The sequence below is a fragment of the Carassius carassius genome, chromosome 31, assembly GCF_963082965.1.
Source record: "Carassius carassius chromosome 31, fCarCar2.1, whole genome shotgun sequence".
Taxonomy (NCBI): domain Eukaryota; kingdom Metazoa; phylum Chordata; class Actinopteri; order Cypriniformes; family Cyprinidae; genus Carassius; species Carassius carassius.
Window position 1 is genome coordinate 25,634,541 of NC_081785.1, and position 13,385 is coordinate 25,647,925.

At 36.5% G+C, this 13,385-nt stretch overlaps 1 protein-coding gene across 1 annotated transcript in view; it reads right to left on the reverse strand.

The window, feature by feature from the left end:
* The window catches only part of LOC132111952 (SR-related and CTD-associated factor 8-like), an 88,560-nt gene extending 87,614 nt beyond the window's left edge, over window positions 1–946 (reverse strand). The window contains 1 exon segment of the mRNA XM_059519554.1: window positions 917–946. Within this exon segment, the coding sequence (XP_059375537.1) occupies window positions 917–946 (30 nt within the window).
* Window positions 947–13,385: the final 12,439 nt, after the last annotated feature.

Below are 13,385 nucleotides of genomic sequence, written 5' to 3' on the forward strand. Positions count from 1 at the left end.
ATTAACGCGATTACTAAAGATAGTTACATATAGTAAAATAATTAAATATAGACAGGCGATAAAATACTATAGATACGTAAATATTACTTAAATTGCTTTTCGTCAACATGCTGTCCACTCAGGTGACGAAAAAGCCAAGCGAACTACACTAAGGAGCACGTAACGTTAGTATTTTATCTTTCAGTGTTAAAAGTGCACGCAAAGATTCAAACGTATCCATCACACTTTTAAATATTAAATGTTGTGATTATGCGGCCTGGACCGTGGAACAGGTGTTCTGTCGATTCATGCTACCCATCGAGATGTGCTACTTACTGGTTCTGCGCATGTGCAGACTCACAATTGTGTTCTGCGTTGCCACGCCCATAAATCTAGGCATCCAGACTTCGGTTGACGGACGGTGAGCATTGCGATATCTTTAGTGATGTAAAATAAAGTGAATTTGCACTGGGAGCATTATTTGATAGGGCGTGTTGGTCTATCAGAATATGCTACTCATAAAGTTCAGTTACCAAGGAAAGGTTTGCTTTGACAGGTCAAATATGAATATTTGATGATTTTTACTTTTCACGCCATTTAAAAAAAAAACAGTACAGTGCCGTATGTAGTAGGTACTCATAACTTTGAATTTTATAATTGTACATTTACAATTATGTCATTTTTACTTGTATATAATTTTTACTTATTATATCAAGGGTAGAATGAATCGACATTCTCTGTGATCGATTCGCGCTTCGGGTAGCATTTTTCGACAAGGCAGCAAAAATCGACAGACTCTGCTATCGATTCGAGCTACGGTAGCATTTTTCGACAAGGCAGCACAAATCGACAGAACACCGGCATTATGACAACAGCGGCCTCACGTTACGCTCGAGTTTATCGTGTCTACATTCATACAAATGAATATCATACAAACCTCGCCGTTAAACGTCTTGACGGTCTCCATTGTCTGGATTTGATACTGTTCTTTGAAACCGATCGAAAACGTTAAACCTCTTCGTCCTTATGTCAGCCTGACACATGCATGTCCTGGAGTTAGCGGTGGTCGAGATGGAGGAGGGCGCAAGTAACAACGCGAAGACAAACACAGACCGAATCATCACTGAGTCGATTCAAGATTCACTGGTTGGGGAAATGAACAATGCCCTCTAAATAAATCATCAGAGCCTGAGGTGCCCAAACCTTTCAAAATGAACTTGATGGGCTGAATGTAAATGTTGCATTATATACAACTATATTATGTCAAATTTTTCAACAAGATTCATTCTATATTTCAAAATAAAATTTAAAAATGTTAAAACAAAAAGATCAATTAGAAATGAAGATACTGTTTTAATGTTTGGATTGGGAATCTGTGATGTCAATAATGTTTTTTTTAATTATTATGTATCCATATTTTTAGTGAATAGTCATTTTCAAATCAAGTCACCTTTATATGTATAGCACTTTATACAATACTGATTGTGTCAAAGCAGTTTTACAGTGTCAAACAGAAAAAAAGTTTGTCAATAATTCAAAAGGACAATAACAAAGTGTAATTTTTCATGTCAGTTCATTGATGATTCAGTGATGTCATCATCAAGTTCAGCTCTCTTCCAATAGTGTGCAGTCAGTCAAGTGTCCCCAACTAAGCAAGCCAAAGGTGACAGCGGCAACGAGCCAAAACTCCATCGGTGACAGAAATGGAGAAAACACATTGGGAGAAACCAGGCTCAGTCGGGGGGCCAGTTCTCCTCTGACCAGACAAAACCAACATGGTGTGGTTTAATTCCAGCCTGGAACACATGTCAGATTGTGCAGAGGACTCTGGTTCCTGTGGTCTTGTGCTGATGGTTGTCGAGGTAATGAGATCTTCACAGGGGATCTGGCTCTGGGGCACACCTAGTTGACATGGTCTCTACAGACATTCAGGGCTGTAGAGGTCATGGCTAAGTGCTGATCCACCATCTGACTGGATCTATATGGCTACGGTGACCTTGGAATAAGAATGAAAGAGAATATTAGCTTAGATGCCATTCTTCTTATGCAGTAGTCAGTACATTGGGTGTCATGGGATGTGTTCCCAGTTCCGGTTGACCTATAATCAATGCAGTCTAACACTACTTTAATGGATATAAATGATAGAAGTGGTGGCTTAATGTTCACATGTTGCTTCAGGGAGATTTTTAGATTACATAAACTTAGATAAACAGCAGAAGTGTGGCCCAATAGTTTGATGGCCCAAATCTGGTCCGTGTCTCTTTAGATAGAGCTGAACCAAAACAGTGCCATAATTCCACCCATAGTGAGCCAAATAAATAAAACAGCCCCATTTATGTAATAATTTTATGGCTGAGTTCTGTAAAGGGCTGATGGCATATGGCTTACAGACCAAAAAAAAACCACATTATTTAACTATCTATTTTCTATTTAAAATACTCATTAGTGCCATTGGTAACCCTGTTGATTACCTGTAGAGTTTAGCTCAATAAAACACACCTTAACCAGCAAATCAAGGTCTTACTAGGCATACTAGAAAGATCCAGGCAGGTGTGTTGAGGCAAGTTGGAGCTAAAGTCTGCGGGACAGACAGGGGCCTTGCGGGATGTTAGACATCCCTGTTGTAAAGCGAGAAAAAAGATTGTCAGCTGCACCCTGGAGGAGAAAGCAAGAATGACGAGGCTGAGCTGTCCTTTGTCAAACCGCAAGCAGAAAGGCGGCACGGATAAAGCAAAATGAAAAGAAGGACAAGATGGAAGAAATCAGTTTAAAATGATAAAGGAGAATCTATAAAAGCAGAGCCTTGGGGAAGTGTGTTAGCTGAGTAGTGAAGGAAAAGCAAAAGCTTACAGCACCTGGTATTCCCAGGCGGTCTCCCATCCAAGTACTAACCAGGCCCGACCCTGCTTAGCTTCCGAGATCAGGCGTGTTTTTTTTTTTGTTTTTTTTTCAATCATTTCACATTTGACATATACATAAATTCCAACACATATCACATCATATCATATTTACTCAATCTATATTCATTATTGAATCTCACCCCACCCCCCTCCCCCCCTAGACGCTCACACCTACAAGCCTAATCATCCAGGCATATTTATCATATGTTATTTAAAGCATTACAGAAATCTAGCATTGTTCCTAGTAATTATATTATAAAACCCCTCAGTTTGCCTATTCCTACTTAAATATTCATATAGGATCTGTATATTCCATTTCAATTCCCTTCTAAAGAAGACCCACATATCAACATTACCTTATTTTACTTTCATCACATTACGTCTACCCCATATTGTATACCTCGCCACGTTTAAAATAAAATTGACAATATATTTATTTTTGCTTCTTCCTTTTAAACCCAGTAAAAATACCTTATACCATTCAATTTGTTCATGTGTCATTCATTCATCATCCTTCATGTGTCTTTTACATAAAACGCAACCCCTTTCCCAATCCCCCCACCATTGTTACAATAAATTACTCCTCTCCAACTTCTTTTAAAACATTCCATCATTTCATCTTTCCAAAATGTTCTTGCAGTAATATTACATCAGCTTTTTTGCATAGCACTTTCATTTTCCCAAATGTATCCATTCTCGTTAAACCCCTCACATTGATTGAAACAATACATAGAGCCATTAACAAACAAAACATTCATATTTCATACTTTTCTCCCACCTTCTCCATTAAAACTCCATCTTCATTTGTACATGAGTTTCTTCTCCTTCTCTGTCCTTTTTCTCTACTTTCTCCTACATATGATTTAACGTCCAATATTCCTCTCTTCATTCCCCTCCTCAGCTCCTCCAAATTTACTTCTATGCATTCCTCTACTTGCTCCTTCTCCTTTTTGTTCTCCTGTCTTTCTTTTATTATATCATCCACCGGACCCCTACACCCCTCTATCATATATTCCACCATTTTAACTCCCTCTCTTCTCTCCAACTCCTTATCCCCCCCCTTTTCCTGCTCCTGACTTTTAATGTCATTCAGAGACCCATCTTCCTCTCCCTCCTTTATGACTATGTCCATACCCTCCATATTCTCCTCTAGTTCACCATTTTCAGTTTCATCATTTACCTCTTCTTCATGTTCACTTTCACAGTCACACCTTATGAATACTTTCCCACAATCCAGACATTTATCAGCTTTACAGTCTTTCGCGAAGTGCCCTTGCTCAAAGCATTCAAAACATTTAAAATCAGGACAGTCCCTGAAAATGTGTCCTGGCTGCATACACATGCGACATAGTTTTTCCTGTCCATCATGTATGACCCTAAAGTACTGATCTGCCGTTTCAAATTTAGCGCTATAGGGTAGTGATGTTACCTCTTTTGGAAATGTAACCTTCACATACCTCGTTCCATCAGCAATGTTTGTTCCAGGATAAACTCTTCTCTTTATTTTTGTCATTGGATTAACTCCCCAAAACTTCAATTTGTTCTCAATCACTTCATCCTCCAAGTATGCCAGCAAGTGAAGAAAAGACACAATATGTTCCTTTACCTCCAGCCTCCTTATTTCGAAGAATTGACCTTTTATTTCCATTCCATCCAGTAACACATCACAAAGTTCTGCACCTTCCACAGTCAACTCACATTCCTACCCATACTTTGGTCTCACCGCCAGCAATTTACCAAATCCAATCTTCTCTGAAACTACTTTAATGATATCCACAGCTTTCACCTCCTTATTTCCTTTTAAGTCCAAAACCACCGTTGCTTCTTTAAGATATATCCACTCTTTGTTTGATTTCCCTCTGTGCTCCATGATCCATATTTCCTCCATTTGCCTCTCTTGATCCTCTATCGGCTCCATGTGGCTCCAACCGTTCTTCTCGTCCTCCTGCCATTGCCAGATCTTTACCATGTGGGCCATCCATTTTTGTAAGCAAAATAGCACAAACAAAGGCTTGCCTCCAAGCAGATAAACTGCTTGGAGCTTAAACGTGGGCTTTTCCAATCAAACCCAAATCTCCTCCCATAGAATTAAGCAGAAAAAAAACTAAAATACAAAGTAAAGCTTTAGAAGAGCCTTTCTCTTCCAACTGCAGTCAGACACACCTTCACAATCACTCTCTATCGCCCTCAGGTTGGTATGGCCGTAAGCGAGGGCTACAGTCCAGAGCGAGCTATTTAAAGGGGAGTCGTGGCCTAATGGTTAGAGAGTCAGACTTGCAATTGAAGGGTTGTGAGTTCGAGTCTCGGGCCGGCAGGAATTGTAGGTGGGGGTCAATCCCCGGGCACCGCAGCATAAATGGCTGCCCACTGCTCCGGGTGTGTGTTCACTGCTCTGTGTGTGTTCACTTCGGATGGGTTAAATGCAGAGCACGAATTCTGAGAATGGGTCACCATACTTCGCTGAATGTCACTTTCCCTTCACTTAAAGAAGACACTGGCAGCACCCCACACGGACACATGTCCCGGGCTGAAGCTGAAAGAGAAAAGGTCGCCTTTCTTGTTTTCATGTCTTTTCAGAGATTTCTTCTCTCTCGCCCTCTCTCTCCCCGAGAAAAATTCCCGCTTTGACGAAAGTCCAGCTGAGTCCACAGCATCTATTACGTTGATTAACGGAGAAAGTAATTAATTTTTTTAGAAATAAGTTAAAATCAAGGTTGCGGTGAGGCACTTTGAGTACGTGGGGTATATTTTGGAATAATGTAAAGACAGAAAAGTTGTATTTATTGTTTCAAAAATAAATAAATAAAATTCGCTATTGAGCTGATAAGACGATCTTGTCCTTGATCAAATAAACACAAACTAACAAGTATACATCTATATCTATGTCTATATATTTAGGATTTATAAATATAGCCTACACTACCAGTCAAAAGTTTTTGAACAGTAAGATGTTTAATGTTTTTTTTTTTAAGAATTATTTTCTGCTCATTAAACCTGCATTAGTTTGATCCAAAATACAGCAAAAGCAGTAATATTGTGAAATATTTTTACTATTTTAAAAAAACCTGATCTCTTTCTATGTGAATATATTTTAAAATGTAATTTATTCCTTTGATTTCAAAGCATTTTTTTTGCTCCAGACTTCAGTGATCCTTCGAAAATCATTCTAATATTCTGATTAGCTGCTCAAAAACATTTTTTATAATTATTATGTAAAGTAGATTTTTTTCCATTTTTTTCCGTTTTTTTTTTTTTTGATGAATATTAAGTTTAGAAGAACAGCATTTATCTGAAATAGAAATCTTTTGTAACATTATAAATGTCTTTATGATCATTTTTAATTTCACATTCTGATCTTTGGATCTTTCTATTCATTAAGAATCCAGAAAATAAGTTCTCAACTGTTTTAAATAATAATAATAATAATAATGAAAAACGTTTATGTTTTATTTTGTTCCTAGCTCCCTCTTGAAACTGTTTCTCCATGTTTATTTATTTATTTATTTATTTTTGTTATCTTTGTAACACAACTGAAGATATTTTAATAGAATATAAGATATCTGTCCCTTAACTACCACTTTAATACTTCATAAAGAGATCTAATCCATAAAGAGAATATTTTATATGTATCATGTGGTTTAGTCCAAATTTTCTGTTTATGTTCCCTGATCAATGTTTAAAAAAAAAAGTAATTCTGTTCATTGTAAAGTGATAGAGTCTCTTCAGAAAATTTGGTCTAAACCGCTCGATTCATTTGGACTAGTTTTATGATCTCTTTATGAACTTCTTGAAGTATCAAAGTGGTAGTTGTGTAGACTGTTGATGGAAGGAAATTATCTCATTTAAAATATCTTCATTTGTGTTTTGAAAATGAATGCAAGTTTTGCAGGTTTGGAATCACAGAGAGTGAGAAATTATGACAATTTTTTCAATTTTTGGGTCAATTTACCATTTATCTTTTTGCAGTTTGATATCTTAAATTAGTAATTAGTAAATTCCAGGTGTGTTCATAAACTAAAATTGTGTGCCTGCCCAGCGTTTTAAATTTCTACTGCACACAGAATAACATATAAATGAGACGGACTCACACTTCTGGCATCATCTTCAGCATTCTGCTCTGTTCTTGAAGGGCTTCCATCACTCACACTCAGAGTCATCAGACTCACAGGAGCTTCCTTCACTTGGACCAATTCTAAAGTCTGGACCAATTCTATTGAAAAAGGATAAAAAAAAGTTATTTCAGTTATTTAAATAAGTAAACGTGGTGAAACAATTGTGATTTCCCCTAATTATGAGTATGATGAGAACTGTCTATAAAACGGGTGTCAAATCATAAACTTTATTTAACTTTTATTATAAACAAGCCAATGAGCGAACGAGCCGTCTCGCCTATGCCTGTGTACTGCTGCAAATGCGCTTTACAAAAATACAAAATTAAGGATATTTTTTTTGCTTCAGTATTTCGTGAAAAGAGACTTTTCCCGTAGCGTCTTAGCTAAGACGCAGTACGAAAGAGCTCTCGTAAGAGAACTGAAAGACTGACAGATTTACAGTTTCACCTACGTTACCTTAAAACCTAAAAACATACAATCCGTGGCGACGGTTTTGCAATCCATCCCATCGGTTTATAAACGGTCTCACGAATTCTTAAACTGTTCCCTCGGTTTAACAAACCGTGCCGGTTTATGAACTGACAGGATGGATTGCAAACCGTCGTCACGGACTGTATTTTCTTCTCCTACAGGTGACGTGTCGGGCTGCGCGTACTTTCACGATACTTGCATAAACGTAACGTATGGAACGCCGACGGTGCCAATATTCTTTAAACGAAACGCGTGATTTTTGACCGCGTCAACACGCACTGTTTGTTCGCGTTAACGTGGTAATTTTTTACGTGTTTCTTTTGTATGTGTAAACACGCACATTCTGGTCGTGTTAAGGTGTCAGTTGTCGTCGCGTTACTTTAGCAAGTGTAAAGACGCACAGTTTTTCCATGTTAATACGACCAACTTGAACGTGTTTCTAAACACGGACATTCTGGCCATGTTCGAAGGTAAGTTCCACATATTAATCATTTAGTTTCTTGTGGCCTTGTTCTAAAGTACTGATATCTTAAGTGCTTGAGTAAATTAATAAATGTTACATTGTAAATAAATGCTTTTATCCATATTATAAATTATAATTTATCTAAATGGGTTATTGCATGTTAGTTTTAAGTTATTGGCCTATCATTTTCAAAAGTATTACACAGAATATATATATATATATATGTATATATATATATATATATATATATATATATATATATATATATACACACACACACACACTTTATTCACTTTCACATAATAATGTTTTTGTAATTTGGTTTGTAGTTGGTTGTAAAGTTTGTTTATGCTGTTCTGTCTCTGTGTTGTTTCCAGGAACATAATCTTGGCTTCTGCAGGCTGATGAGTTCTATAATAAAATGACTACATTATATTTAAAATGTGTTTTGATAATCATCATATCTCTATTATTAATATTTAAGAAGATAAAGTGGCAAGTATGTATATATATACAGGTCCTTCTCAAAAAATTCGCATATTGTGATAAAAGTTCATTATTTTCCATAATGTAATGATAAAAATTTAACCTTCATATATTTTAGATTCATTGCACACCAACTGAAATATTTCAGGTCTTTTATTGTTTTAATACTGATGATTTTGGCATACAGCTCATGAAAACCCAAATTCCTATCTCAAAAAATTTGCATATCATGAAAAGGTTCTCTAAACGAGCTATTAACCTAATCATCTGAATCAACTAATTAACTCTAAACACCTGCAAAAGATTCCTGAGGCTTTTAAAAACTCCCAGCCTGGTTCATTACTCAAAACCGCAATCATGGGTAAGACTGCCGACCTGACTGCTGTCCAGAAGGCCATCATTGACATCCTCAAGCGATAGGTTAATACACAGAAAGAAATTTCTGAACGAATAGGCTGTTCCCAGAGTGCTGTATCAAGGCACCTCAGTGGGAAGTCTGTGGGAAGGAAAAAGTGTGGCAAAAAACGCTGCACAACGAGAAGAGGTGACCGGACCCTGAGGAAGATTGTGGAGAAGGACCGATTCCAGACCTTGGGGGACCTGCGGAAGCAGTGGACTGAGTCTGGAGTAGAAACATCCAGAGCCACCGTGCACAGGCGTGTGCAGGAAATGGGCTACAGAGAAGCAGCACTGGACTGTTGCTCAGTGGTCCAAAGTACTTTTTTCGGATGAAAGCTAATTTTGCATGTCATTCGGAAATCAAGGTGCCAGAGTCTGGAGGAAGACTGGGGAGAAGGAAATGCCAAAATGCCTGAAGTCCAGTGTCAAGTACCCACAATCAGTGATAGTCTGGGGTGCCATGTCAGCTGCTGGTGTTGGTCCACTGTGTTTTATCAAGGGCAGGGTCAATGCAGCTAGCTATCAGGAGATTTTGGAGCACTTCATGCTTCCATCTGCTGAAAAGCTTTATGGAGATGAAGATTTCGTTTTTCAGCACGACCTGGCACCTGCTCACAGTGCCAAAACCACTGGTAAATGGTTTACTGACCATGGTATTACTGTGCTCAATTGGCTTTCCAACTCTCCTGACCTGAACCCCATAGAGAATCTGTGGGATATTGTGAAGAGAAAGTTGAGAGACGCAAGACCCAACACTCTGGATGAGCTTAAGGCCGCTATCGAAGCATCCTGGGCCTCCATAACACCTCAGCAGTGCCACAGGCTAATTGCCTCCATGCCACGCCGCATTGAAGCAGTCATTTCTGCAAAAGGATTCCCGACCAAGTATTGAGTGCATAACTGAACATAATTATTTGAAGGTTGACTTTTTTTGTATTAAAAACACTTTTCTTTTGGTCGGATGAAATATGCTAATTTTTTGAGATAGGAATGAGCTGTATGCCAAAATCATCAGTATTAAAACAATAAAAGACATTGGTGTGCAATGAATCTAAAATATATGAAAGTTTAATTTTCATCATTACATTATGGAAAATAATGAACTTTTATCACAATATGCTAATTTTTTTAGAAGGACCTGTATATATGTATATATATATATATATATATATATATATATATATATATATATATATATATATATATATATATATATATGTGTGTGTGTGTGTATGTATGTATGTATGTATGTATACAGACCCTTTCCAAAAAATGTGAATATCATGGAAAAAATTATTTATATCAGGAATTCAACTTAAAACGTGAAACTAATATATTATATAGGCTCATTGCTTGGAAAGTGAGATATTTCTAGACTTAATGTGTTATAATTTTGATGATTATGGCTTACAGCTTGTGAAACCCACAAAATCAAAATTTCATAAAATTGGGATATTACATGAAATCTCACAGTATTACACAGTAATCCCATGGTCATTTAACCAGGTTTTGGTTATTTTGGCAGTGTGTGCAGGTGAAAATCCTGCTGGAAAAGCATCTTCATAAAGCTTTTCTAATGAAGGAAGCATGACGTGCTCTAAATATCCTGGAAGTCCAGAGTCAATGCAGCTGTCTACCAGGACATTAAGAGCACTTCATGCTTCATTCAGCAGAAAAGCTTTATGAAGATGCTTTATGAAGATGAAGATGATTTTTTCAGCAGGGATTTATATATATATATATATATATATATATATATATATATATATATATTTGTACATGTATACATCCACATTCACACACACAACAAGTCAAGTCACCTTTATTTATATGGCGCTTTAAACAAAATACATTGCGTCAAAGCAACTGAACAACATTCATTAGGAAAACAGTGTGTCAATAATGCAAAATGATAGTTAAAGGCAGTTCATCATTGGATTCAGTTGTCATCTCTGTTCAGTTTAAATAGTGTCTGTGCATTTATTTGCAATCAAGTCAACGATATTGCTGTAGATGAAGTGACCCCAACTAAGCAAGCCAGAGGCGACAGCGGCAAGGAACCGAAACTCCATCGGTGACAGAATGGAGAAAAAAAACCTTGGGAGAAACCAGGCTCAGTTGGGGGTCAGTTCTCCTCTGACCAGACAAAACCAGTAGTTCAATTCCAGGCTACAGCAAAGTCAGATTGTGCAGTTTAATAAGTGTAAATGTACATGTGATAAACTCTTATACACTGCACTGAACAAGCAAAAGACACAAGATAGTGTTTTACATTTTTCACATCTGTGTGTAGTTTGATGTGTATGTGGATAATCTTTTGATATTTTTGTGCAATTTGGTAGAGTTAAAATAGTTTTGAAGGAAGAGTTTGCTTTTGCAAGAGATGTCCAATGTTTTAATTTTGTTTGTTTTGTGGTTTTGTGTGCTGAGTTTCAAAAAGCCATATCAGAAATTGTGTGTGTGAGAAAAATGTGAAAAAAAAAATCCTGTTTATTTTAGTTCAGGACTCCATAATGCAGGTGTTACTTATCTGTACTTAATCTTTGTTTTAGACAGCAATTTTAGACGCACAATTAACTATTTATCAAGGCCTATTCACAATTTAAACCTTGCAGGAAACTGCCCCTTGAAAATGGGGTGTGAGCTCATTTTAAATTACAAGTACAGAAAAACACAATTTAACTTAACTATTAACACACAAACAATTGTACCTTTCACATTAATGTTTATAGAAATCATTCACAGTGCAAGGCAGAAAAATTAAAAACAACTGAATGTTATTTAGAGCTTTTGGTATTGGACTTGGTTTTGCAATGCCCCCTTTTCATTACAAAACTGCTTAGCAATGCTTTAGTCTTTTTTTTTTTTTGTCATGAAATTTGCCTATTTTCACATGTACATGTAATTGCCCTAAGCAGCATGTCTTTGGATTGTGGGGGAAACTGGAGGACCCGGAGGAAACCCACACTGACAAAGGTGATAGCGCTACCCACTGAGCCATCATGCTTATGTGCAACTTAAATAACAAGTACATACCAATCTAGATTTTTAGGTGATACTGTACATAAAATTAACCATGAATTTTGCATTCAAATTTAAGATGCATTACTTATCTGTACAATTTAAATGCACAAGGAGACTGCATGAACAACTAAGAAAAATAACCTCACCTTAAACGACGTTTCACAGTTCGCCTGGACACACACAAGATTTCCGCCATTTGTCTTGTAGAAAAGTTATATTCTATTAGAAAACGCAACTGTTCTAATCTAATTTTGGGATTAATAATTACAATAATTATATGGATGAGGTTAAAAAGTGTTACAAGCATCCTCTTATATGAAACATTTTTTTATTATTATTTTATAATTTTACAGAATGCATAGACAATGGAAAAGAAAGACACAGAGGTGTGCCTGCCAGTATTTAAAAAAAGGTGTCTGATGAGGTCACAAAGCAGGGAAAGTCAGTCAGATCAGTTGCAAAAGAAGCATTCTGTCAAATCAACTTGGTTTATTTAAAATTTGCTTTTAATGATGCCTCAAATCATCTTACAAAGAAGTATAGCTGTGAAAATGAAATCTTTACTTTGTAGTTCCATTTAAGCTTCATTAGAATATACACACTGCAAGTTAAAAGTGACATTGTGCAGAATTTTAATATGTGGTGAGTGACAACACGTGCCAAATTTAACAATATGTGTGTTAAGATGAATCACACATCTACTGTGTAATGTAGTTTAACACACAAAATACCATTAGAAACACGTGTAACTCAAAATAATCAGAAACTGCTAATTAATGTGCTAATGACAAAAATAAGCATTACCATCAATTTGTAATTCTACAAAATTGAAATAAAACAGATGTAAAAAATTTTTTTATTATAATATAAAAGCATTTGTAATGCACTAGCTATTAACCATGGTATTCATTAAAAAGTGTTGCCAACGTCAATTCCACAGTTAACAGAAACAAGACCAGAGGATAACACTTCTCATAAAATAAGATAAACTTAATCTCATAAGAAAGTCAGATACTTTTTGATACATTTTGAAATTGTTCTCAATGACAACCACTCTTGTAAATATTGTGTGTACTGATTGTGAAGTAATACTTCTAGTTACATCCACTAGTTGTATTTAATGATGAATACATTTGGGCCACAAAAGAGGCAACAGAGTAAGTTGGAATGTCAAGTTTTAAAAGGAAGAGAACGTGGATGTTTCAATATCCCAGTCTCAGAAAGTGAAGACAGAACCAATCTGTGGTGGACAGAAGTTCCACACCTACAATATCTTGTCCACAACACGTCAGGCCCCCATCCACAGAAACGGTCATTCTGACAATCGTTGTAATGATGTACTGTCATATTGTGCTCTTCAAACTCTTAATGTAGATTGGCTGTGGTCTGGTCTTTGATGCGGTCTCAAAACTGCTGCAGACAGATGCGATATGGCTCCAGGCGTAGGTTTAAGGGAAGAAAAAAAAAAACATTTCAGGAGAAAACATCAAGACATCATTAAAAACTGTCCAGGAATTGATTTTTCTATTTACCACTGTAGTGACTTCCAGG